The following is a 27,945-nucleotide window of genomic DNA, read 5'->3' as shown; positions in this document are numbered from 1 at the left end:
GAAATTATAAGTTAATAAAACAAGATTCTAGTTACTCAATAAGTACCTACAAATCACAGTAATTAAAGTTAGATAATTTTAACAATATAATGAAATAAGGACATTAAGTGAGTAAGACAACCAAACTAACTTTCGCATACAGACGAACATTCTCAAAATAAGGAGTAACTGAACTTCAATTTTTTGTTGTAAAATTATAAAATAAATGATATTACCTCAATGAAAGCTCCTTCACATTTGACTGTTACAGGTGCAGATAGATTATGGAAGGTTACCAGTAGATATAGGTTTTTATCAGTCTTAACAAAAGATTGGATTAAATATTTATTTCCTATAGATAGATTGATAGGGAAAGATGGATTATGGAAGGATACAGTAGATATAGTTTTTATCAGTTTTATTAGATAGATAAAATAAATGTATATTTTTATGGATATATTAATAAGGGAAGCAAGATTATGGAAGATTTTTATCAGTCTTATCATATAGATTAAACTAGGTATTATTTATTGATAGATTAAAAGGGCCGGTTAGATGGACAATGGAAGGAAAATAGATTTAGCATATTTTAAAAAAATTATCCCTAAATATGTGTACCTCAATGCTCCAAGTACAATTGACTCCTTCATCCTCTTGTGTTGACCGCTTGGCCCTCGTAACATCCATGGTGGGGTCAAGGAAAGCTCGCTGTACAGGCAGAGGTTGAGAATTCAGGAATCTTAAATATTATTTTACTTGTCAATATTCCCCTTACTGATTTTTAAATAGTAAACTATTTCCATGAGTCTAATTAGTTGTCTTTATTATAATAACCAAAGTGATATACTTGGGCTTTTATACTTGCCATAGAAGTTATATACCTGTTTTAATAACAAGAACTATTTTATCCAATACAAGCACAGTTTTTAAAACAAGGAAAGTAATGCATAAGAGTAAACAAACTCAATAGAGGATGAAAGAAAGGGCAATTATGTTCATATGTATTATGAAATCATCTTTAAAATAAATTATTAACAAAACATCAGACACTTGTTGTAGTTGTAGTTGTGTAAATATTAGTATAAACTTAAACTTACTTAAATAATTTTTCATCAGGATTTCTCAAAGATTCTACAGGATCATCCAAATTATCTGATGTCAAATCAATAAACTTAAAATCTTCATCATTCATATCTTGATCTACACTGGCCACATGATGAGTGACGTCAACAAATTGTTGATTGTTGGGCAGAAGTTCCCCTGGTAGGATGTTGATTCGTCCTTGTCGGCCGGTCGGTAATTCATCATCTGTTTCTAAATAAAATAGTGTGTTAGATGCATATGTCCAGTAAAATATATCGTAGCAAGTTTTTTTTGTCTGTACATTAGGATCCTGCTTACAACTGAACCGATTGTGTTCAGAAATTTAGGGAAGCTTAACATAGATCCTGGAATGTTTTTTGTTCTGCTCCATCCCTCCTCTAAGGGGAGCATTTAGTTCAATTGAAATTTCTAACTAATTTCTTAATAGAAAAAATATAGAAAGAATTTAGGACTAATTAAAGAACATAGAGAAAGATAGATACTAATTACCTCCTGGAAGCTGGATAGAAACTGGTTCTCCTCTGCGTCTTTTCACCAGCCCCTGATTAGTATTCTGGTCCCTATCATCCTCTCGGTTAAACAGAGTACCTGGCTCAAATAGTCCACCTACAATTATAAATTTTTTGTGCTGCTATTTTGTCAATATAAGACTATGATTATCATGATTTTATAGAATAGCAACATTTGAAATATGTAACAAGAAAGGATGTTTTTTAAATAGAACTTTTAATGAAGGAACCAACGCCAGTTGAGGGCGGAGCAACAAATTAAACAAATAAATTAAAACCAACTACAAAAATCACGAAACCTTTCGATGAAAAATTTACACTTTTTTACCTAATATGGGAAATCTTGCTGGTTTAGCTGTAGGAACTGCAGGTCGTCTTCCTGCGTATGGTGATTTTTGCTTTGGTTCCTGAAAATAACGTTCATGGTTATTTTCTAACCATCCTCTTGACAACTAATTACTTAATAACACGTGCATTTGATTTCCTAGTTTTTTAATGTCTGTTTTTATACAAAGGCATCTCCCTTAAGTCTTGCTGTTAAAACTAATGTAAAATAAACGTGGATATTTTGACAGGGCAAAAATTGTAGTTTAGGTTGCAATATCCTCAGTCATTTATTGGTCAATTGTTGGTAGGAAACGAATGGAGGTTATGAAGGGGGGGGGGGGTGCAAGGATAGTTATGTTGGCCCGCTACAAATTTCACTTTATCAGAGAAAATGATAATTTAGTGTAAGTTCCAAGTAACAATAAATCAGTTGATAATGATGTGCTTGATTTAAACATATTGAGCATGACTTATTGTATTACAGTTTTTGAAAAAGTTTTTGTATTGCTGACAAACCAACACCCAAGTCTTTCAGAGTACATTTGCTACCAAAAAGTTAAATTTACCGGAACAGTAATGGGTAAAGCGCCAGCAATTTGGACCCTCCTTGGTCTTTCCTGGACAATAGATTAAAGTCAGTTTCTTTTTATTTTGTTAAACTCAAACACAAATTGAAAGTGTTTGGGGTTTTTCATATTTGGACACAGCATTAGGTGACATTATTTTTATTACCTAGACAACATAATTTGAAATCAAAATCGAGGCTTTGCTTTTCTTAACATTACATCAAAAATATTTTAATATTATAATAATGAACAAAAGTGTTCTTGTTACCTCTTCTTTGTTAAAAAATGATGGAAGAATCTTCTTGAAAGAGTTGAGACTGACAAAACCATCTTCTTGGTCATTCTCTTGATCAGATGTCAGGGCTTCAGCCTTTGCAAGGTCCTTCGGAGCTTCTTGAATCCTAGTAAGATAATAGTTGTTGCTCGTGCACAGTATTTTGTCATGGGTTTACGACTTTTAAGAATACTAAAAATGTTGACACCATCCTCAAATCTAAATTAAGCTTTTTATCCCTTATAGCAGCCAAGTAAATTTCCTTTTTACTTTTATAAACTCAAATATTTCAAGTGCATTACCTACAGACTGACAGCCTAATTTAGCTATATACTGTATACGGATGGACGGACGGACAGACAAAGGGACAGATGGGTGATGGACATTTTGACTTCTAAAGTAGATTCGCTACAATAAAATAATATATAACCTGAGAGCTGGGGAGTTGAATGGAGACAGAGTTTGTGGTCTCTCTATTTCTGGTTTAGATGGAAATATATACTCTACATCATCCTGGGTTTATTTCATGTTTATATAATAAGGAGAGAATTAAAGCCATGGTAAACTATGTTGCAATTATCAACTTAATTGCTAGACCCGCTAAAATATATTTCAGCATTCACCTATGTATTCATAATTGTTCCAAAGTTTGAATTGAATGTCAGACAAGCTTTGAGGTTGGGCAGACAAAATCTTTATTTATCAAAATTGAAAACTGAAACTGTATTATTCATATCTTTTTTCATATTAAAAAACATTCCTGAATTTCACTTTGTGGTACAAGTTCGGCCAAATTCGGGGCACTTAGCTGCACAAACGGATCTGTTGAAAAATCCACAATGTCATTTCTGTTAGGATTCACGTTGGCATACTCATTATAGCTAGGAGTCAAGCTGGGGTTGGGCTGGTTGTCCGCTGGGTAGAAGTCATAGTTGAATGTCGGGGCTGCGGGATATGGGTTTGGGTCTCTTGGGGCGTTGTGGACGTTTAACAATGGTTGGCCCTGAAAGTAATGTTTAAGGATAATATTTTGGCTACTTAAAAATCTATTTTCTTTTTTTATGAGCGACTACACATTAACATGGGAATTTCCGATTGTCTATAACCCCCTCTTTTAAAAGAGTTGTAGGAATAACCAATAAGCGAAATAAATCTAAAATTATATTTGTTGACCCCCATCAATTGCTGAAAATACGTATAGGCTTTGTGATTTTTTTTCGAATAAATTTCGTTGTTGGTATAAGCTGTAATGGTTGTTTTATTGTCGTAAAAACTCGAATAAAGTTTTAATCAGCTTCACATTTTTCTGTAAAAATATACCTGAAATTTTTGTTGAATGATTTCATTTCTTTTAATAAGCTCAGGTTTATCTTGTCTTGTCTCGGTTTCTTCCTTCTTTGTGGATGTATAATCCTATAATTGTAAAATCATAAAATTTCAATATCCCTTATTGTCAAGGCGATATCGTTAGGGGAAAAAACCTAGAGGCTAGTGGCAAAGCCTCTAGGTACAATCGTTGTATTTAACTAATTATCCAATAATCTAACAAACTGAAAAAAAATAATGTTTTTTTCGTGGACTAGCTACATTATTGATTTTAAAGTAATGTTTCTTGGCGGTAATTTTCTCATTATTGATAAACTCATCACCAAACAAAGTTAGTACTTTTAGACAGAAGTTGTGCAATCAACGGGATAAAATTTGAGATGGCAATTTCCATAATCCACAATCCTTACTACCTGTCATATTTTTCAAACAAAAGATCACCTTGATAAGTTTATATATTCCAGTAAGAAGATCAAATGGAGATCCAGGGCGCTTCTCTTCAGCAGTTTTAGAATCAACTAAAATATAAACAAGTATGACAACATAAACAAGAGTAGAATCAACTAAAATATAATCAAGTACAACATCACAAAGGAGAGCAAACATAAAAATATTTTTTTTAGAGATCTTTGATGAAATCTGTATAAAAAAGATTTCAACAAAATATGAATGTAAATATTATTATGATAAAAACAAGGAAAAATGTTATAATTACTTAGGCCTCTTTGTTTTTACTTATTTTTTAAAAATTAAAGCATAATGTTTGACATGAAACATAAAGAATTTTATATACCTAATCTAATTAGTAATTAATAGTAATTATGACAATGATTTAACTTGTTAGGTAATAAAAGATTTTTACAATTTTTTATAAGTTTTAAAATTTATAAGCATTCAATGTACTTTAAATTTCTTTCTTTTCTTGTAACAATTTCATATGTCCTTCTGTCTGTCCAGATAGGGGGAGATAGGAGTAATTTTATTTTTAAGTTTGTATGTTTTAAAGTATGTTTTTCAACCTATTTTTTTTTAAATACACTATTCTAATTATCAATTAGTAATTATTTTTATTAGTGGTGGGTTGATTATCTCCAAAACAAGAAAATTTTTCATAATTATTAAACAGAATCCTCCTTTGATAAAAGTGTACTATATAATAGCGGTTAAGTAAAAAACTACGAATTAGAAATTAAGAAGAGGAAAAAAATATTGCTTAGATATATTAAATTTCTACACCTGCCTTAGCAAAGCTACTCTAGCTCTTTTCGTTAATTTGAACAGGTTAGAATTGACCTATCGATTTCAAACTTTGCATGGTGATTCCTTTAGTAGTTGGGCACGATTTAGAAAGGGTAGCAACTCTATAATCATTACCAGAATGTTCGTACGTCCATTTTAAACATGTTGATTTTTTTTACTTTTTTTAATAACACATTTTTATGTTATCTAATCATCCGATTTATTTGATTTTTGGTATATTTATTCCTGGGACAACAAAGTAAAATGTTATAGGCGAAGCAACTCTATAATCAAGTCCCAAAAATGTAAGTATGTCCATAAACATTATCCTGTATCAAGCAGTTTTTCAACAAATTTACTTACAATTTTGTTTCGACTCTTATGTATTTACATTCTGATTGTTCAGTTCTGACACTATACAAGTGTTAATGTCTGTTTGTCGTACCGTTTCATTGCTTCGCTTGACGTTTTTTGGCGTTATCCTAAGACTATGAAACCTGACCGCGGCGCTTTTTTACAATTATGTTAGGTTAGGTTAGGTTATAGGCTAGTGGGCTGATCACCGCGGTGGGGAAGGGTTCTCAAATTTTTAAAATTGAAAAAAATCCCAAGAGGATAATATCCGTTTTTTAAAATCTAAATTGTGTTATTTTCTACTTTTCCCTGTATTTCAAGCCTTTTTTGATTGTTGGTCAGTTCTTCAAGTCTGCCGGTAATAAAATGAATTAATCATTAATTGCAACAAGGATGACAACATCCATAAGTAGCGAAGCACAAAAAATTGTGGATGGGAATACGTAGAAGTAGATTAAAATTTATTTATTAAAATCAAGAATAGATTTATTGGAGAAAATAAACACGAAACCTTGTTTTATTTTGCATGATGAAAACGGTTAAGGTAAATTACATACTAGATGCACATAACAATGGGAAAAAATACTTTGAAACTGTTAATGCAAAAACGTTTTAAAATTGAACCAAAAATACCAAAGATATGGGGAAATGTGTCAAACATATAAAAATAGCCAAAAACCTGCTAAAAGGCAGTTTGGCCGCCATTGTTTCTTTACTTAAAACGCCAGAAATTTAATTTTAATATCTTTAACTGAAAAATTTTTGAAAGTTAGATCATAAACACCAAAGATATGGGAAAAATGTGAAAAATATAAAAATAGCCAAAAACCTGCAAAAAGGAAGTGTGACCGTCATTGTTGTTTTCTTCAAATGACAGGAAATTTAATTTTGATATCTTTAAGTGAAAAAATTTTGAAAATTGGACCATAAACACCAAAGATATGGGGAAAAATGTAAAAAATATAAAAATAGCTAAAAACCTGCAAAAAGGAAGTCTGACTGTCATTGTTGTTTTCTTCAAATGACGGGAAATTTAATTTTGATATCTTTAACTGAAAAAATTCTAAAAATCGGACCACAAACACCCAAGTTATGAGGAAAATTTGAAAAAATATAAAAATAGCGTAAAACCTGCTAAATAGCGGTCCGACCGCCATTGATGTTTTATAGTTAATTGTGCTCTTTAATGATAGGAATGTTGTCAAAAAATTTCAGCTCTCTATCTTTTATAGGAGCCGAGAAAATCACGTTTCCCCCAATTCATTAATTACGGACGGACGGACAGACGGACGGACATTGTGAATTATAGAGTAGCTTCGCTACTAAAAAGGGGGTGGGGGATAAGATTGTAAATGACTAAGGTCCATTTAATTAATATAAATCCATTTATTAATTAGAAAAAATTTTTAAACTTTTAATAAGTTTTAAAAGTTTATTAAAATTCTAATTATATATTATGCATCATCCTATTTTTCCCTTTCCCCCTTATTGGTTGAATAAGATTCAGTACTTTAGAATTTTATTTCTTGTTTTTTGTGTTCTTTTATTGATATATTATTTCTATTGAGTAAATCTATTAATATAAAATGCTTAATCCCTTTTTGATTTGTACTTCCTAGAGATTAGTTAAAAGACCTTAAACTTATTATTATATGATTATTTCCTAGTTTGCAATACAATTTTGTAGCAGCAATATTATACATGATTAGATTATCCAATTAACTTATTTTTTTAAATTGATTCATATGACAATAATGTACAATTTTATAGACAAAACAATCTTTGCATTATATTGTTAGCCTTTTTCCTTGTATACAGATTAGCTTAATTTTGTAAAGATTCCTACCCTCGATTAAAAGGGCCTAAAACTTGCCTAATAAAATCAACCCTTAATAATCTAGAACTGTCATCCATTCTAATAAATACAACTTACAAGCATCCACTCTTTCATTCTATGTTTTTAAAGAAAACTAAATAAAATGTGCAATAGATTGAATTGAACTTTTAATCTTTTTACATGGAAAATTCCTAATTTCCGCTTCCAATAAAACAATATAATAAAGAAACTAACAAGCTTTTGAACCAAGTTCATTTTTACAAAAAAAAATCATTAGAAAATAAACTAATTTACGTCTGATCAGAGAGCATAACATTAGAGAGGTCGAACAAAACTGTGATTTTGTAAGTAGCATAAAGGGGCTTATTAATAGTAATATCCTATTATATAAAGAAGTAAGGCGTTTTTGTTTGTCCCTTCGATATCGATAATCAGAGAACCGCTTTATTTGTCAATTTAAGGGAAGCTTTACATAGGTCCTATTTTAGGCTGTTGTATTAATTTAAGCCTTTGAAAGGGCTTTTCTTTCCTCCACCAACAAATAATGATATAAATGCCAGAGGCGCAGCTGATAATAATTAACTAAGTTGGGAAAACCTTATACTTAACTTACAAATATTTTACTTCTTGAATCCAAAACTCTAATAATTTTGCTATTTTCCTAAGAAAGTTATTTTATATGAACATATCGACATTGAAAATTGAGTCCACCTATGCATAAAGAATTTGGGATAATTTTTTGATGAATCAATGTCTACATTAAACCAGAAACACAACCAAGAATCATTATAACCAAAGTAAAACAAAGTATAGAATTTTAATATAATACTTTAAGACATTTTAAAGCAAGTTCTGTTTAATAACCAGTAATTAACGACAGGACAACGTTATTGTTATAGAAAAATATGTTTTTGAAAAACATATCAAAATGCGTAAAAGAAAAGTAAAACCCTTCTCCCCACCCCCCCCCCACCCCCCTCCAACAAAAAAAATGTTTAAGTAATTTATATAAATCTGTGTTTTCAAATGGTTTAAGATCCAAACTGATAATAAAAACAATAGAGTGGCTACGCTCAAAAATATTGTTAAAAAGATCTTTATTCGACCATAACATTTATTCAAATGCTATGTAAAAATAATATAAATGAAGAAAACGTGAAAGAAAGAAAATCAAACACGAAAACTTTTTTGTATTTTTAAAAAATATTTCTTATATAATTTTTTTTAAATGGGAATTATGTCCCAATGTTTGTTCTTTGTTCGTAGCCTTTATAATCTTAGGCAATTAACGATTATTGCTAAAATAAGTCATTGAAAAATATATCAACTCATTTTAATGGGGTTTAAGGTCGGAGGGTCGGTCTTTCAGTCAAACCTAATCAACAAAAAGTAACTGCAATAATAAAATGTTTTTTTTTCAAATAAAAATAACTATTCAAATACATTTGTTTATAATTGGACAGTTGACTCGTCAAAAATTGACTAAAAAAGATGTCACATAGTTACTTGACTGACCTTCATTTTGTTGAATCTCATTTTCTTCTTGTTCAAACATTTCTTCTGTTGATGTTTCTTCTTCGAAAGCCTAAATAAAAATATTTTTTATTATGTTTCTAATTTAAAATCTATTAGAGACAGCTGTAACCAACAACTGAATGAATTTTAAAATATAAGTAGTTTCAGTTGGATTTTTTCGTGTTTTTTTAGGGGGGGGGGAGGTGAGGCGCTTCGTAGTAAATACGATTATTTTATCTATCCCCAAATATTATTTTAGATTTATCCAATACTAGCGGAGCATAATTAATTATAAGTAAAACAAAAGCGCACATTAAAGAACAGAGAGAGAGAGGGAAAGAGATAAAAAAAATATATAATTCACCTTAGAAGTCATTATCTTGTTGATCTTAGCAGTTGTCATTGGAGTTGTGATTATCTTTTCATCATCAACAGTTGTCTCAACATCTTCCAACAATTCCAGGTCTTGCACAATATCATTTCTTTTTTCTCTAGTTGTCATTGCCTATACAAAAATTAATTAGTCTTTGTCTTAAGCAAAAGATCTTGAAGTGACTGAGTCGAGTAATATACTTTTCATGAAAGTTTCTTATATTACTTGGGATGGTTTTTGCCTATTTAATGTCCCCTTAGTGTGTTTGCGTTTGTTGCCATTTAAATGTATACATCTTAATTTGAATTCTAACGTGAGCCGCCTGTAAGCCTCAGAGAAATAAATCTTTTACAATTAAAATAACAGCTGGAAGTCAAAAATTGACATTTTTTCAAAAATTTTTAAAGCATCCTAACGGGTATAAAATTTAGGCTTAGTCGCGGCTACCGAGCCCAGAAGAAAAGTATGAAAATTTTATTTACCTGTTTTTCAGTAGTGTCCACGTTGATTTGATTATCAGTAACAGCTGAGTCAAATATGGTTGTTGGCAGCTGGTTTCCTTCCCCACTGTTACGCTCAATCTAAGCATTTATGGTCATCAGTAGTATAGAAATACTAGCTAACATCATTTGGTTTTATATTATAAATGGTTTTTTAAAGTAACATTTTTACATATATTAAAGAGTTTTAGCGATTCCCATGAAGATTAGGTTTTCGATGTTTTTCATTGTTTTCAAGAGTTTTTTTATGTTTTAGAAAAAACATTCTGACAAAAAAGAAAAAAAGTTTCGAACTTTTTTTTATAAAAAATAATGTCAAAAGATTTTTCTCTGTCTAAATCAAGGAAGACACAGACAAGTCTCTCAACAATCTTTGAGTAACCATTGGACTGACTGTTAATTAAGGACATGTTGTAGTTAAACAGTAGGTTAGGTTAAGTTGAATTAGTATAGGTTTATTATGACAGAGTTAAGCAAGATTCATGAGATAGTAAGGCTCCCACAAAAGTAAAGTCCGCCAGCATACCTCAATGCTATTGGAAGACAGCTGTTGGAAATTTCTGATGGTTTGTGGGAGGATAAATCCATTGATGACAGTTGTAGGAGTGGGAGGTTCAGCTGTTGTCACCGCCAGGATTGTGTCGCTGTCTGTTGCAAGGTTTTTGGGCTCAGGGAACTAAAGCAAGGAATGTTAATTCTGTCATAAGACCTTTTAGATGCGCACCTATTCTAATAATTATTATTTGCATTATTTACATCACAAATTTAAAGCGACACAGCCGTTTGGAATTTAACAAAACTGAACACACACATACACATTTGATACGCACTTCCAGAAATGTATGATGCAATTAGGAGGGTTTATGTTCTTTACCCTTTTAACTTTTAACAATGATTTTTTCCCTCGTCAATAGCAAAGCAACTCTAAAATTAGGATATTGGGATACGTTAGTGCGACTGTTTGAAGCGAGCCCTCAAAATTTAGGTGCACCTGGGGTTTTGGAGGACAAAATTGAAATATTTTACATTAAATCTACCTTTGATTTGATAGTAGTTTGTTCTTCAGTAACAGTAGTCAAAACTTCATCATTAACCAACTTAGCATCAGCTATAACAGTTGTAGTTTCCGTACTCTCATTACTAATATCTGAGTCAATATTAGATGTAGTAAAGTCTGTGAAGGTGGCTGTAACAACGGGCATTTCTGTGGCATTTTCTTCAATATTGGACACCTAGATGAAAATAAATATACATTATTTGTAATTTGTTTATGTGCAAAAATCACAAAAACTGCAAATGGTTAGGACTGTTTAGGTCATTTTCTTAAACACAAATTTCTTTCTTGGCGTTATAACAAGCCACCAACAAATTCAAGACTATTAACGACCAAAGCTGCCATTTTTGGAATTCTAACTATAGATCTATCTGCTAAAAATTAAAGACCAGGGGTCGGCAGCCTCAGTTACAATTGGCAGCACGGCTTTCTCAGTTCCCCAATAAGCCTCAGCATTTGTCGCAGCCGCGCGGCTTAAAGAAAACATAAGCCATTCGAAGCATCAGCAGCATTCAGCCACTCGAAACATCAGCCTCAGTCACCCTCAGCAACAGCCGTAATCAGCCACGCGGCTTACAAATAATAACCACAGATACAGACTAAGGCTGAGGATTTTTGGGTGGCTGAGAAATCTGCGCGGATGATGGTGGCTGTGGCTGCGGTTGCCGACCCCCGTTAAAGATATCAACCAAGAATTTGTCAAGTCTCATTCTAGCAACAGTAGAAATGAGCGGCAACACTTAGTTTCGCCTTTGTATAAGAAAATTTGAAGCATAAAAATATTTATTGGATTTTTAATTACAAGTAATTTTAAAAATAACTAATATCAAACTATAGCAGCTGAAAGCTTAATTAAATTTGTTAATTATCATTAAAAAATATATTATTATAATATTCCATACTTCTAGTTAGATAAAAATTTTAAAAAAAAATTAAAATGTGGAATATGGCAATAAAGTATAATTTAATCATTCGCCTTTAATTACAAAAACTATACAATTAGAGGGTTTTTTAGAAATATTCTATTTTCAGAAATAAAAATGTAGAAATATAAAATAGAGGTATAATTGACATAAATGACTACGTAAAAGAAAGATGTTTTGCTTGCCTAATTAGAAAAACATTGAGACAAATATTCCTTTTAAAAATTAAAAGTATGTGTGTTCAAAAGTAAGGACACTCTTTATTATAATAATTAGTAGTTGCTTCGCCCCTAGCTTCTAGGGGAGTGTGGTTAGGGTCAGTAAAATAGCCTAAAACCATCTCAAGACATTAAAACTTCCCTAAAAATACAACCAATTAGTACCAATATTTGTTTTATTTCTTAGAAAAAAACTTACTACTTTAACAGATAGCAAGTTCCTGTTTTTAATTTATAAGGTGGTTTTAATTCACAGTTCACTGGTTTTTTAATCTGCTTGGCGCTTGGCCCCTAAAATCTATGGTTCTGTATTATTGGATTGTGGATTGAAATAAAGACTAAATTTAGCTCATAACAAATATAAAACTTTAATATTACTTTTTAAAATTAAAATTAGAATTACATGTTAATTTTATCTCAAACTTCAAACTTATGTTATTTTGAACCATTAATTCAGAAAACTATTCAAGCTCTTTCTATTACAAAAAGGATTAGAGTTTTTTTTGTATGTTTGTCAGTTACCATCAATCTAACCAAAGAAATTATTAATTTCTTCATTATAGGGACGCTACACATAGGTCTATAAATAGTTGTAGACTATTTCATTCTATATTTAAGTCTTAGAATGGTTTCAGGTCATTTTTGTCCCTTCCCTACCCCATTGAATCCATTACCCCTAGATGCTTGAGACGCATCTATGAGTTAATCATAAATTACAAAATTGTACGCAAAGTGCTTGAAAATCCACCTGTTCAGAGTGTTATTACATTATTACAAAAAAGCTATTTATTAAGAATCTATACAAAAAAAAGAATTAAACTAAATCTTTTTTATAGAGTTAAAACAAAAAGTTTACTTTATTATCGTCCTTATTTAACTTATTCCCATTCAAAATTTTCAAAAGAAAATATTTTCGTTGAACTGTATTACATACAACGTAAAAAGCGCCGGTAGTAGATGATTAATTTTAGCAGCTAAAGCTTTTTTGTACAATGCTTGAGAAAAAAAAATCCGTCGTTTATTTGCAGTGTGGTTTTATGAGAGTTCTTTTTAAGAGCAATTTAAACTTATTATTTTATGTAGCACGGCTACTCTATAGCTCACTTTGTCATTCCGTCTTACCGCCCGTAACGCACTGTGAAAAATGGGATTTAATCCATTACGTTCGGACTGCTTTAAGGCTGCTTTTAAGCCGCAATTATATTTTACAACTTAAAATACTGTAAAATAAAAGAACTTGCCTGCATTGAAAACCCAACTTTTGTTGTCTCATCCATTGAAAATTCCATAGTTGTTGTTTCAACATTACCATCCATAGTTTTCATTGTAGACATTTCTTTGTCAGCCATTTTTTTTTCAGAGTCGGCCATTTCGTCCATATCCATATTAGATTTCATTGTAGTGGCTTCTTCAATCATAGCTTTGTAAGTAACAACACTTAAATCTTCTATTAAATCATCGTGGGCTGTGTTACCATCATGTTCAGTTATAAATTCAGTAACAGTCATGATTTTCTTCATAGGTGTCTCGGTAACAGCAATTCTAAATATAAATTGCCCTTTAATAGTTCAATACTATATTTGCAGTTAGGGAGGGGACATTGGGCTGTTTATTACTTTAGACCCCAAAGTTTTATAATAAAGTTTTCTTATTCGTTGAATAAATAACTTTGAGGACTCTTATTGAATTTTAATTCGTTGGTTGCAATCCTTTAACCACTTATTGTAATCTAAAGAAAGGGTAATTTTGTTTATTATAATTGGGGATGTGCATCAATTTATCGGCCATTGCCTTATCCCTTTAGATCCCTTCTTTATTTGCCCTGTGAAGAGGAGGAATATGAAAGTTTTTGGCTAATACAACCTTATTCTTAAGTTACAGAAAATTTTAATTAAAGCAAAGAGTTTAAATAATTACCCAACAGTAGTGCTATCTTCATCACTAACAGCTGAAGTATTTTTATTATTTTCCATATCAGCAGCTGGTGTAGTCATTTCATTGTTAACATCTTCAGTGTTAGCTACAGTGGTAAACATGTGTTGATTGTGATGGCCTTCTCCAAGAACTGTTGATACATCAAGTATATTGTCAGTAACCTTTAGGTAAACATACAAAATAATACTCTCTTAACTTTAAACTTTTCGGGTTAACACAAGGCAAAGCCGATTTAAGCATCTTAGAAAGGAAAGTAAAACAGCCCCAACTCCTTAAATCTTTGATTTAATCTGTCAATGACCAATATGACAGCAACTAAAAGAGAAGACAGAAATATTCAACAAAATTTTAATAATAGATCTAATTAATACAATTTAGCTGGTTTCATTTCTCCTCCTTTCTATACCACTTAATATTTATAACCGACAAACCAACTAACAGATATAAATCTAGAGCTTTAAAGATGTATGATTTTTTGTGTGTTTTCCTTTTCATGTGCATTAATATTTTTGACATTGATTGGGCCACCCGTTGTAGTTTCTGCAAAAATGACACTTCCACCAAAAATTCCTATTTGAAGTTCATTATAAGCTATTAAATTTTTTTAATTTGAAAGAAAAATAATTTGTTATTCATATAACCATTAAATTTCAAAATACATAAAATGATTATAATGAACTGTTTTAATTCCTTCATTGAAGATTTGATCAAGTTGATCATTTGTATTTTCATCTTGATCAGCAATTACAGCTTCAACTGGTAAAACTATGTCTAGTTGCTCATTCTCTTCTATTATAGATACTCTTATTTTTATGTTGATTAAGATATAACTAGGTAAATCCTTATACTAAAGTAACAGGATGTCTGTCAGTTTGTGTGTCTGTGTGTTTGTTTGTACCTAAGGATCTCGCTAACCGCTGAACCGATCGGGTTCTCCTTAACAGAGTAGTTTCTCATAGGTCCCGAGAAGGTTTATAGCTATTTTGGAGGAGGGTACCATCACCCTCCCAAGAGAAATCACAATAAATCGAAACTTTTTTCCTCGAATAGAGACTCCTACGTAACATTGCAAAGTATCGTAGCAATTTAATAGAGACTCTATCGCAACATTGCAAGGTATCTTATTATTTTTTTTAAGCACCAAAACATTTAAAGTGCCACTATAGGCCTCTAGGGGCGTAAACGCTAGTAAGTAGATAAATAAATAGGTAAAATGTAAAGCGTCGATAGAAAGTTAGATAGATAACTAGGTGTGATGTTAAACAGAAAAATTGATGGATTATCATTAATAAGATGGAGAAATAGAATGTTAGATTGAAGTTTCAAAAAATAAAAATTAGAAAGAATCATCAAATATAAAGTATCTATTCCTTTGATATCCAGAGGAGCTCCGGTGGTAGTATAATCAAATTCAACTTCAACACCTTCCCCACCCTCAGCAATGACGGCTTCAAAAGGAAGAATTTGGTCAACTTTGTTGTTAGAGTTGTCATGGTGATCAATAAATCCAGCACCTATTACAATTTAAATTAAATATAATTGTTAATATTATTTAGATTATGCATATTATTTGTTAAATTATTAGGCTTAAAAACTTATGTTATGTAAAAAAAAAGGATAACAATCTAAATTAAGTTTAAGATGAGATATAAAAAATATACCAATAAATATAATTCTTCAAACTTAAGATGTTAAAATATAAGTATTACTGCATGTTTTAAAAATAAGAATAAACAGCTTATGTACAAGCAAAAGGAAGATAGCTTTTTTGGCTTGTTATTGCTGCGCTAAAACTATGTATAAAATCAGAAAGGTTGAGTGTCCGAACGTTTCAACCAATAATCTTAATCTACAGAAGGAGTAATTTTGTGTATCATCATTGGGGATGTACATTAAATAAGTTGAGTGTCCGAACGTTTCAACCAATAATCTTAATCTACAGAAGGAGTAATTTTGTGTATCATCATTGGGGATGTACATTAATTAAGTTGAGTGTTCGAACGTTTCAACCAACAATCTTAATCTACAGAAGGAGTAATTTTGTGTATCATCATTGGGGATGTACATTAATTAAGTTGAGTGTTCAAACGTATCAACAAACAATCTTAATCTACAGAAGGAGTAATTTTATGCATCATCATTGGGAATGTTCATCAATTTATCAGCCATTGTCTTATCCCTTTAGATCCCTGGTACAAAATTGTTCTTACCGAATATAAAAAAAAAATATTCTAACCTGTCGTTGTTTCATCAAAAACAGGGAAGTAAGTAACTTCATTGTTCTTATTCTCATTTTCTTCATCCTCAATCTCAGCAACTACGGCCTCAACCTTATCAAAAATATTAAAATACAAAATATGGAAAAATATGAATTAATAAAATACAATGAACATGAAATCTTTTTGTATGATATTAGTTCTAGTTGTTACTATTTATAAAAATACGCAAAGTTGGGTTAATTTTGGTAACTAAAACCTAAGGTAACCCAAAAAATGAATTTCAAGTCCGTTGTCTATTCCTTATTTCCATGAGTTCAGAAAAGATTCATAATTTATTTTAAAACTAGCGGCTACGCCCCTAGAGGCCTATAGTGGCACTTTAAATGTTTGTTTTTTTGGTTCAAGTCTCTACGATACCTAGCTATGTTGCGTTGGAATCTCTCAACGTAAAAAAATCGTTTTTTCTTGTGATTTCTCTTGGGAGGGTGGTGGTACCCTCCCCTAAAACAGTTATAAACCTTCCCGGGACCTACCCTGTTAAGGAGAACCCGATCTATCTAGCGGTTAGCGAGATCCTTTGGTACAAACATACACCCAAACACACAGACAAACAGACAGACATTCTGTTACTTTAGTATAAGGATTTTCAAGTTATTTCTACGTACATGGTTTACTATTTTATCTTTAATCTATCCATCCATCTATCTACAAAACTATATAGACCTATCATTTTATTTATCTATATATAAATCTAATCATCCATCTAATTAAATCTAATTAAGGGAGGAAGTAGGTTGCGCTAAAAATCCGTAATAGTTGTGAGTTTTAAGTTAAAAACAGTAGTAGAATGATAAAAAAAAAAAAATTTGTCTATAGTTCTTTTCAGTAAGAAATACACATATTTAATGAATCTTATAGTTCTACTACTATTTTTAAGCCTTAAAACTCACACTTTTATGGATTTTTAGCGCAACTTACCCCCCTTTATCAATTTGTACACACCTGAAAAACATTGTCTGTATCTACTACATCAGTCCTAAGAGTTGTAGTTTTATCAAAAATCTTGTTATTATCATCATATTGTCCATATTCAACATCATCATCAAATATTTCATTATCAGAGGGATCAACATCTAATCAAATTACATTTTAAATGCAGCCAGGTACAAGGGACAAAGTGTCAACTATGTAAATGGGTTGATGGATTTCTTTTGCTTAATGTTTTCCCCTGCATTCCCACTTCCCCTTGGTTTTATCCCAAAACCAATTTTTCCCTAACTTTTCTTGGTCGGTCAGCTTATATATATTTCTCAATTTCAAGTTGAAATCAGTTTTAGATCACAGTCCCTACAAAAGAATAGAATAAAGGTTACTTTAATGTAGTTTTTTCATAAATAGGGCATAAATAACAACAGATAGTTAATATTTAAACCCAAATATTTGGTAGTGACAATTAATATTAAATAAAAAAATAAAATATGATGCTAAAATGATGCAGGAAATACTCTAGTTATTGAGTAGCTGTGCTATTACAATTTACAAATGTTAATATCTAATGCTGGATTTCAAATATTGCCTAGTGGGAAATAAGAGGCTCTTGTAGAAGCTTCATTAGTTTCAGCAGAATCTTTGTCAGCCAATGTTGTAGCTATATCATCCATAGATTTAAGTGTAGTTGTTTTGATGTCTTCCATGGCTTTTTGGGTAGTTTCTTCCATTGGTTTCAAAGTTGTAGTATCCATCATTTCCATTGATTTTTGTGTGGTTTCACTCATAGATTCCATAGCTTTTTTTGTAGTTTCATCTGAAGAACTTATAGTTGTAGTATCAATGTTTTCAATAGTTTTCAGAGTTGTTTCATCCTTATTTGGTTTGAATGTAGTTTGGTCAATGTTAACAGGGTCAACAACATTTGCTGCTTCCGTAGTTTCATCATTAGTTAGAGTTTCTTTTTCAGTGGTTTCACTTGGGTGATCATCTGGCATGTGGGTTATGGTAGCATCGGGGGTGGCAGGGGTAGTTTCCAACCCTTCCTCGTCAAGGTCAGTTGATTCTGTGTCTGTAGCAGAGTAATTTTAATAAGTAGACAAACTAGAATGTACAAAAACTAAGAATATTATGTAAAAAAAAAAGGCATGATACATTTTCTTTTTGCTTAAGTATAGTTTAAACTTCTTGTTTCCCTTTTTTCAATAGGCAAGTATGTTTTAAATAGTGAAACAAAAACCTGTCAAATTATGAAAACTGAAAAAAAAACTCTTTTTTAGTCTGTGATAGAATATTTGAATATTTTATTGTAAAATAAAAAAAGTAACTTTCTTTTTATTGAAAGTACTTTTAATTTAAAATCTTAACCTCAGTCACTAAAAAAAATATTTTAAACTTAAAAAATTACTTTGTCCATTAGCAGAAGAAAGAGTAGAAAGCACTTCCTCCGAGTTTTTGTTGCTTTCTTCATGTGCAGCAAAATCTGTGTTCACTTCCGTAGCGTCAGACAACAGCTCAACCGTTGAAAAGGTTGTGTCGTCAACCAAATAGTTTGCATGCGGTGTTGTTGTTTGCATAATTATTTCATTATCAGGTGCCGTCTCACTTGATTGGACACTTAGTGTTGCAATATTTTCGGAAGTAGTTTCAGATTCACTATTTTCTTTTACAGTAGTTGCTTTAATTGTAGTATAATATTCGGCAGTTGTTGTTTCTAAATCTTTCTTTTCTTGGCTGATTGTAGTTGCCACAAAATCGTTGTCAATGTCATCATCTAGGATTAGATCTGTTTGGGCAGTGGTTGCTTCATCATTAGCATTATTAGATGAGATGGTTGTAACTTCATTTGTATCTTTGATCATGCTTTCAGTGGTTGTTTCAGGTTTCAAGTCATTATTTTCATTGGCTACAAGTGTTGTTGCATCTAAATCTTTTGATTTAGATGTTGTTTCAACTGAAGAGGTTGTAGATTCATTAATTATTTCATCATTTGTTGTAATTTCTTGGTTAACTACAGTAGTAGTATCGTCATTTTCTTCAAGAATAGTTGTTGTTTCATCTGATTTTAATGTGGTTGATTCATTTTCATTCTTTGCAGTTGTTGTTTCGGTTTCCACCTTAGTTTCACTGGCAGTAGTAGCATCAATATTGTCATTTAAAGCAGTGACTTCTTCCAGTGATTCTTTACTATCTGTTGTTGCTTTGGTTGTAAATGTTTCCAAAGCTGCAGCCTCTGTTGTAACTAAAGAATCATCATTCGAGGCAGCAGTAGTTTGATCATTAGTAGTCTCATTTTGATTGTCTTCAAAAGAAGAAATATTAACAGTGATTGCAGTGTCAATTGAATTATCAGTAGCTACCTCATTACTTGCATCAAAAGATACTGCAGTAGTGATTTCATTGTTTGTCTCTGCGTCAATAGTTGTAGCATCTTGGTCAACTAAGTTACCATCACTTGTAGCAAAGGTAGTATCATCATTAGTTATAGTTGGATTAGAAGTAGATGTAATAGAATCATTATCAGTAACTTCAATATAATTCAAAGTAGTTTCAACAGGATCATTTGCAATAGATTCAGTAGTAGTAACTTGAACTGTAGTGGTTTCTGAATTTACATTAGTAGTGACATCAACTACTTGAGCTGTAGTTTCATCAGCAAGAGTTGTTTGGACAGTAGTTACAGGCTCTTCCTTTGTAGGCATTGTAATTACCTGAAAAAAGGCAAAATTAATAAGTTTTAAAGGAAACCAAACCAAAAAAGGAAAGCTTAGCTTTTATAAATTTACAAAGGCAGAGCTGACATATAATTAATTGATTACCTCAGAAGGAAGAACAGTTGCTACATCTTCAACAAAATTATCCACAAAGGGCATAACAAACTCAACATTATCAGAATTATCACCGCCAACAGCTTGTTGTTGCTCTTCTTGGGTTGTTGCAATAACTTGAGCAGTAGTCGTTTCTATTACAACAGTTGTTGTAGGGGTGTCATCTGGTACTACGTCATTACTGAAAATAAATTAAAAATTATGATATTTTGTACTTTAAAAAAAAAAAAATTTTCCTGTTTTTGATTCTTTTAATTGCTATCTTTTTCATCTCTCATATCTAAGTTCTATTTTATCCTTAAACTAAAATTACAGGATGTTTGTTTGTCTGTGTGTCTGTACCGAAGGATCTCGCTAACCGCTGAACCGATCGGGTTCTTCTTAACAGGGTAGCTTCTCATAGGTCCCGGGAAGGTTTATAACTATTTTTTTGGGGAGTGGGACACCCCCAACCCCCCCAAAAAAAGAAAAATCCCCACCCCCAACAAAATTTTTTTTTTAGTTTTTAAACAAAAATTAAAAATAAGGGGGGAGGCACCCCCCCCCAAATTTTTTTTTTCGCCCCCCCCCACCTTCCAATTTTTTTTTACTTTTTCTTTTAAAATTTAAAATAAGAAATTGGGTTATCAAATTTGACTATCTCCTCCTTAAGTGCCCCTCTAGAGGACTCTAGGGGCGTAGCCGCTAGTAAAGTATATTTCAATTGTCTGCAAATGAAACATAAATATTTAGTCAACTTTAAATGCTAACGTACTATAATGGACGTACAGACAGACGTATGTAGATTGCCTAGTTATAAATGTTTAGTAGCTGCGCTACTTAAAAACAATTACCTTTTCTGTGTAGTAATAAATTCCACATCATCCAATGATAAATCAGAGAAAGAACTGAACGAGGTTGTAGAAGTTTTTGGAGTTGTTGTCGATGGAATTGATGGCGTTGAGGTGTGGTTGAATTTGGGATAAGGACTTGTATTTTCATCACCCTAGATAGATACAAATATAGTCAGACGGACAGATTTAGTAATCAGACAGATAGACAGATGGAGACACAGACAGGCAGATAGATAGATATATTGAAAGACAGAAAATATATAAAGCTAAAAAGATGAATGGCGAATATGGATAGATATATAATTGATTGATTGTATTAGTAAGGCGAGAAGCTAGAAAATTGATTATGAGATAAGTAGAGACATTTTATTATAGATAAAAGTTACCTTAGAAACTAATATTTCACCATTGACAGCTTGTAAAAATTCATCAACAACACTCTGCAAATAAAAAAAAAACATAAATAGGGTCAGACAAAAACGTACATGGAAAAATGGTGTGCGAAGCGAGATGAAAAACTCTAAACACTCCCCTCTCCCACGACAAAAGAACCCACATGGGGTAGTAGAAAATATTTATGAAATATATTCGAAGGGGTTGTGGGGGAAAGTGTTTAAAGCTAAAACAGCCTGAAACTTCTATTGGCAAGTATTTGAAACCAGGACGGAAGGAGGGGGGGGGGGGGGCATGAACTGTTTCTTATACTGTTATCCAAAGTTTTATAAACACATTGTTTCATTGCTGGCTTAAAAGCTTCTTATGAAAGCTTGATTGTTTTGCTAAAAGTGTCTCAACTTTTTAACTATTAAATTTAATCTATAAATGAGTAGTCTTTTTAGATTAAATATTCCTATTTTGCTGATGTTTAGACTATGGCCAAGCAACCCTGAAAAGCTTATTTAATTTGCCTGTGTTGTAGTGGTGGTGGTATGACCTTTATGGCTAGGAAGCACAGTGTAATATTTACCTGTGTTGTTGTTGTGGTGGTATGATGTTCATGGATAGGAAGCACAGTGTAATATTTACCTGTGTTGTTGTTGTGGTGGTATGATCTTCATGGCTAGGAAGCACAGTGTAATATTTACCTGTGTTGTTGTGGTGGTGGTGTGATCTTCATGGCTAGGAAGCACAGTGTAATATTTACCTGTGTTGTTGTTGTGGTGGTATGATCTTCATGGCTAGGAAGCACAGTGTAATATTTACCTGTGTTGTTGTTGAGGTGGTGGTATGATCTTCATGGCTAGGAAGCACAGCGTAATATTTACCTGTGTTGTTGTGGTGGTGGTATGATCTTCATGGCTAGGAAGCACAGTGTAATATTTACCTGTGTTGTGGTGGTGGTGGTATGATCTTCATGGATAGGAAGCACAGTGTAATATTTACATGGGTTGTTGTTGTGGTGGTGGTATAATCTTCATTGCTAGGAAGCACAGTGTAATATTTACCTGTGTTGTTGTTGTGGTGGTATGATCTTCATGACTAGGAAGCACAGTGTAATATTTACCTGTGTTGTTGTTGTGGTGGTATGATCTTCATGACTAGGAAGCACAGTGTAATATTTACCTGTGTTGTTGTGGTGGTGGTGTGATCTTCATGGCTAGGAAGCACAGTGTAATATTTACCTGTGTTGTTGTTGTGGTGGTATGATCTTCATGGCTAGGAAGCACAGTGTAATATTTACCTGTGTTGTTGTGGTGGTGGTATGATCTTCATGGCTAGGAAGCACAGTGTAATATTTACCTGTGTTGTTGTTGTAGTTGTGGTATGATCTTCATGGCTAGGAAGCACAGTGTAATATTCCTAAAAAAAATCATTTAAAAGATAAATAAAAGTTTATGTCAAAATATATCGCATACGTCTCTAGAGTTCTATTGAAATTTGTTTGAGAATGTTGCGACAATATTACTTGAATTACTTGAAAGAATCATTTCTCTTGGAAGGGTTGTTCTATCATCCCCCCCCCCCCCCCCCTATAACATAATTCATACAGTTCATGCTTATGTGAGGTGTAAGCGAAATAGTTATATTGATTACATCAATTATATCCTTGTACTAATCAATTAAGCTAGCTCTTTTAAAAGTGCTTATATAAACTTTCAGTTAGGGTCTCCTAAGATTTGCAAAAATATAAAGGGCAGTGTAAGGTCTATGAAAGCTAATACTTATAATTACTTATGAAATTTATTAGATGAGACCAATCAAATTTTCTGTGTTTTTATGTTCAACATTTTAGCTAGGTACTGACAGACAATTTCAAATAATATCTCGGGAAAATTGCATTAGAGACTTTCAGAGTAGCTTCTCAACAATATAATATCTAGCTAAAGAAACGACAAAGTTGTTTATATTGATCTACAACCCGTTACGTCCCCAATAATGAAAATCTACCTGATCTGTCCAGAATACTAGATGTGTTTTTTCACCCTTTGCTAGAAATACTTTTGAGGGTACTGTACCACACTGACGCTCACCTGAAAATTATAGGGGTAATTATTTACTTTGAGACTCGATTAAAAGAATTCAGAAGTCAAAATTTCTTGTAGTAATTACATATACTTAGGTATGAAATCATCTTTATGTGATAGCTTAAGTTAGTTTAGGTAAAGATGTGATCTTAAATAAATATGTATTCAGTTTAGGTTAGCTCTACTCGCAGTGATTAGGCTACTTCAATGTTAAGGGCCACTGAAGGGGCAATGAGCAAGTGGGTGAAATCCACTGAAGGGGCAAAACCAAAGAAACTAAAATATGCCAATTTTGCAAATTTTTTCATTTAATAATGAGGAGAGAAGATTTTTGTGAGGAAGGAAACCATTGACTAAAAATTATACAGGTGCCCAAAGTTTTATAATCACGTTATCTTATTCATAGGCTTAAAAACTTTGTATACTATTATTGAATTGTAATTTGTTGATTCTAAAATAGAAGTGTCCAAACTTTTAAACTTTTTAATCTATGTAGTACAGGGGTATTTTAAGTGGTAATTTTATTTTTTATTATTGGGAATATATCGTCCATTATATTCCTTAAGATTCCTTGGAGAAGTAAGGAAGAGATAGTAAAATAAAGACTGAGGAAACGACAACTTTTAGAATGACTTCCTTAGTAATTCTAAAATAGAGGAATTGACGCGAAAGTGGGTAGAGATGCCAAATGAGTACAGGAGGACAAACTTATAGGGTAGCTTTTCTACTCATAACAAAAAATTGTAAAGCAAGGTATATTTTTCAAGCATATGGCAGCACATACTAAACATGTTAGACATGTTTAGAACAAAATCAAATATTCAAAGCAGCGAAACAACTCTATAATTTGCTGAGTAGAACATACCTGTTCTAAGTTAGTTGGCTTGCACAAATTTGTAATCAATTACAAAATTAAATTTTGCAGTTAAATGTCAACTTTCTTATTTTTATGAAAATCTTGATAAAAAATGTTTTTATCCTTATAATAAAGTGACAGGATGTTTGTCTGTGTGTTTGTATGTTTGTACCGAAGGATCTTGCTAACCGCTGAACCGATCGGGTTCTCCTTAACAGGGTAGATTCTCATACGTCCCGGGAATGTTTATAACTATTTTGGGGGAGGGTACCACCACCCTCCCTAGAGAAATTAATTTTTTTTTAAATTTCTCAATTTTAGAAAGAGAGTTCAACGAAAAACAAACATCAAACGTAAATTTTTTTTTACTTTTTCTTTTCAAATCTAAAATAAGAAATTGAATTATTAAATTCGACTCTCTCCTCCTCAAGTGCCCCTAGAGGCCTCTAGGGGCGTAGCCGCTAGTTTTATTTAAAATCATAACGGACGGACACAATTTTGAAATAACTGTAAAGTCGCTGCGCTGCTAAGCATATTAACATATGATGAAATAAAGAGGGTTGAGCAATTTATTTACTCATTTATTAACTAGAAGAGAAAGCTGTTAAACATTTCGTTGGAATAGACACAGCTACTCTTTAATCAGTGTATGTTTGTGTGTCGGTCTGTTATTTGGTGATGGTTTTATTACAATCGCAACATAGCCTAAACAAAGTATATCAAACACACTTAATCAATTGAGCAGTTACATGTACTGAATATGTTAGAAACCTTTCCTTGTTAGTATAGTTATTCCTCAGGGAGTAAGGGAGGGGACAATGGGCAATCAATTTAATTTAAGAGTTTTCAAAGAAAGGCCATCGAATCCAGATTGATCCAAAAAAATTGGAGGAAATTGTAAAGGGATTGCTAATTAAATCTAGAAAACCATAAACTAAGAAAAAATTTCCAAGAAAAAAGGCAATCATTTAAAAATTGGATTACCAATAACCATTCTGTAATTAATTACTAGAAAAATCTCCCTGGAACTCTCCAGATGCCATGGAAAGGGAAAAGAGAGGTGGGGGCTAGGGGCAAGGAAAAAAAGGGGCAGGCGTGTAGGGTAACTGCTAGCTGGCTGGGCAAGAATATGACCTGCACGCCGTCCAGCCCCTTTTTATCCTGTTTATTTCCCTTGCTCCCACCTCCCTTCTCCATTTCCCTTTTCACGTCTGCTTTAAAAAAGGAGGTGGGGGAGAATGGAGTGAAATAGATTATGGGAGGGGGGCCGTGTATTCATATTTAAACTACTCTCTGTCTGCTATATTCAAAACTTACACAGCGAGTAGCGGCATTTCTTGCGCTAGTACCCGAACTCAGCCAGAAAACTGCTAAATTCTTGCACATTGAATATTCGATCCATTTTCCCTTCCCTTATTCCCTGGTTATTCCTACTTCACTGTACTTTAAGTGTAAGCAAAATTTAGTATATTTGTTGCGAAACTGCTAAAATACAGGATGATAAGAGTTAAGACTCTAGGGGGCTAGTTGTCGCTTCGGGTACTAGGTAACTAGACCTCTCTCCACGCACCTTGAAACATACATACAATACTTATGATTGCGTCCATTCACCCATCAGACAACCAACTCTCTGAGATGCACGACCTTTGTCTGAGAAGTCCCAACTGTGCATGGTAGCAAGTTGCGCCTGTTTTGGGCCAAGGCATTCCCCCCACTCTAACTATTTACGTCGCGCATCTGACATAGTAGCAGTGGGAACCATTTTTAACGTCTTTAGTTATGACGCGGTGTCGGGCCGAGATTCGAACCTATCACCTTCCCGACGACGAGCGGATGCGCTACGTGTTGAGCCAAGGTCGCGGGTTTAAATACAGGATGATACTGGTTCATATTTACAATTTTAGGACTTGATTGTAGATATGTTTCGCTTATAACGTTGTACCTTTTGTTAACATGTTTTAAATATATCTAGTATATGTAGTAACGATTATAGAGTTGCTACGCTTTCTAAATCGTACCTAAATATTAAGTTTGAAACCGATAAGACTAAGATTCTAACAGACCTATCAAATAAGGGCGGAAATACCCTATTGAAAACTTTTGCTTTTAAAAATAAGAATGGTCAAAAGAAAACAATAAAAACTTTCTATTTGTAAATTTCAATGTTTGTTCTATGGCTTATATGATTTAGGAATTTTTGTATTTTTGCATATAATCTCATATGTGAAGAGGGTTTGCGATTGTGTGTATGTGTGTGTGTGTGTGTGTGTGTGTGTGTAAGTGTGTGAAATAAGGGTAGGTTTAATAAAATATGGTTTTTAGAAAATAGTAAAATTTCAACCCCCTCTTTTTAAAATAATTTAAGTGGTTTAAGGCATAAGTCATTTAGAACATAAATTCTTAAAATTTGTAATAACAAGAAATAAACAAAAAAATATAAAATTTTGAATTATTGTACAAATAGAATTTAATAGTGATAGTAATGTAGAATCTTTCTTACTATTACCTCCAGAACCGTTTTCATTTCAACTGAATAAAACCATTTATGAGCCATACTAAAAAACATGTATCGCATCGTCGTAATAAACATAAGATTCGTCATTTCAAATATAATATTACATTGTTCAATGGATCCAAGAGAAATATGTGTTGGACATTACTTTATATTACTCTAGGAATCTTATGAAAGGTTTAGAATAATAGGGCGATTTTAACCTACATATGCCAGCACTGATGCGTGCAAAAAAAACTTTTATAGGAAATGTATGAATTAGAATTATCAAAATTAAAAGCCCGAAAGAAACTAGATCTGACGTGCAACTTTTTATTTTAAATTAACGAAGCTTTTCTTCAACTGTAGGACCTAAAAGTAACAACGTCAGTCCAAATGGAACGGTTAGCATCATGTATTTTGAGATATAATGAATTCTCTAGTTTTAAATATACTATTTTCCAATATGGCTTCAAAACCGACTGAATCAATGTCCGCTGAATTATAACCGGTTCGGAAAAATCATGTATCGTATCGTATTACAGACAATTTTCGACGAAAAATAAAATGTAAAATCTTATCATATTTGATATACCGCGCTTTTGACCCCTTAGGCTAGCAAGGCTAGTTTTAATCTTATAATTTTTCATTTTAATATTTGCGGAAAGCTGTTTACAATACGATGCGATAAATAACAATCATCTTTTTAGATTTACATCTTTTCTTAAAACAAAGATACTATTTATAACTAGAATGGTCCGTATGTCCTTGGTGTAAGTCATTTAGTTGTATTTAGATACTTATGCAGCACATTATAGATGTAATCATCCTTGTAAAATTTAATTGTATTTTTAACGAGTACAGAGTTTAATTAATAAACAGGTATTTTAATATTTGGGATCAATACCCTTTAAATATCACAATGTTGATTCCTAATCACATTAGAATCTGACAGACAGACAGGCAAAGTCCATCATAGATAGCTATAACTAAAAAGAGTGAATAATCAATTTGGGTTAGTTTTTACCAGTCAAAAATATTTCTGAATAATTTGCTGTTCAGTTTGGGTTGAGCCTTCCAGAGGAGCTTTGCTTAAAACTTATTTTCATCTTAAACATCTTTATATTTTTATTAATATAACATGACATGTGCACTACCAAACTTCATCAATGGTTTCAAAAAAATAAATAGCCTTTTAAAGCATCCAAAAAAATCGGTCTAAAAATTGGTTTT

General features: G+C 32.2%; 1 protein-coding gene across 1 annotated transcript in view; it reads right to left on the bottom strand.

Moving 5' to 3' along the window:
• Positions 1-27,945, bottom strand: part of LOC145330452 (uncharacterized) — a 47,485-nt gene that overhangs the window by 2,636 nt on the left and 16,904 nt on the right. The window contains exons 3-31 of the mRNA XM_080175086.1: positions 23,289-23,371; positions 22,641-22,700; positions 21,287-21,340; positions 20,901-21,052; positions 20,059-20,248; positions 18,648-19,950; positions 17,829-18,311; positions 17,255-17,385; positions 16,270-16,363; positions 15,281-15,547; positions 14,713-14,819; positions 14,016-14,194; positions 13,340-13,640; positions 10,941-11,135; positions 10,430-10,579; positions 9,886-9,984; positions 9,395-9,535; positions 9,031-9,100; positions 4,527-4,603; positions 4,080-4,172; positions 3,523-3,762; positions 3,190-3,275; positions 2,754-2,886; positions 2,486-2,536; positions 1,921-1,999; positions 1,573-1,689; positions 1,077-1,293; positions 598-718; positions 216-299 (exon numbers count right to left, since the gene is read on the bottom strand). Coding sequence (XP_080031212.1) covers positions 216-299; positions 598-718; positions 1,077-1,293; positions 1,573-1,689; positions 1,921-1,999; positions 2,486-2,536; positions 2,754-2,886; positions 3,190-3,275; positions 3,523-3,762; positions 4,080-4,172; positions 4,527-4,603; positions 9,031-9,100; positions 9,395-9,535; positions 9,886-9,984; positions 10,430-10,579; positions 10,941-11,135; positions 13,340-13,640; positions 14,016-14,194; positions 14,713-14,819; positions 15,281-15,547; positions 16,270-16,363; positions 17,255-17,385; positions 17,829-18,311; positions 18,648-19,950; positions 20,059-20,248; positions 20,901-21,052; positions 21,287-21,340; positions 22,641-22,700; positions 23,289-23,371 — 5,357 coding nt within the window. The remainder of the gene's footprint in view (positions 1-215; positions 300-597; positions 719-1,076; positions 1,294-1,572; positions 1,690-1,920; positions 2,000-2,485; positions 2,537-2,753; positions 2,887-3,189; positions 3,276-3,522; positions 3,763-4,079; positions 4,173-4,526; positions 4,604-9,030; positions 9,101-9,394; positions 9,536-9,885; positions 9,985-10,429; positions 10,580-10,940; positions 11,136-13,339; positions 13,641-14,015; positions 14,195-14,712; positions 14,820-15,280; positions 15,548-16,269; positions 16,364-17,254; positions 17,386-17,828; positions 18,312-18,647; positions 19,951-20,058; positions 20,249-20,900; positions 21,053-21,286; positions 21,341-22,640; positions 22,701-23,288; positions 23,372-27,945) is intronic.

The sequence above is a fragment of the Acartia tonsa genome, chromosome 10 (genome assembly GCF_053477335.1).
Source record: "Acartia tonsa isolate MP-2025a chromosome 10, ASM5347733v1, whole genome shotgun sequence".
NCBI classification, from domain to species: domain Eukaryota; kingdom Metazoa; phylum Arthropoda; class Copepoda; order Calanoida; family Acartiidae; genus Acartia; species Acartia tonsa.
The sequence above is the reverse complement of the archived record's forward strand: the minus strand, read 5'-3'. Positions and strand labels throughout refer to the sequence as shown.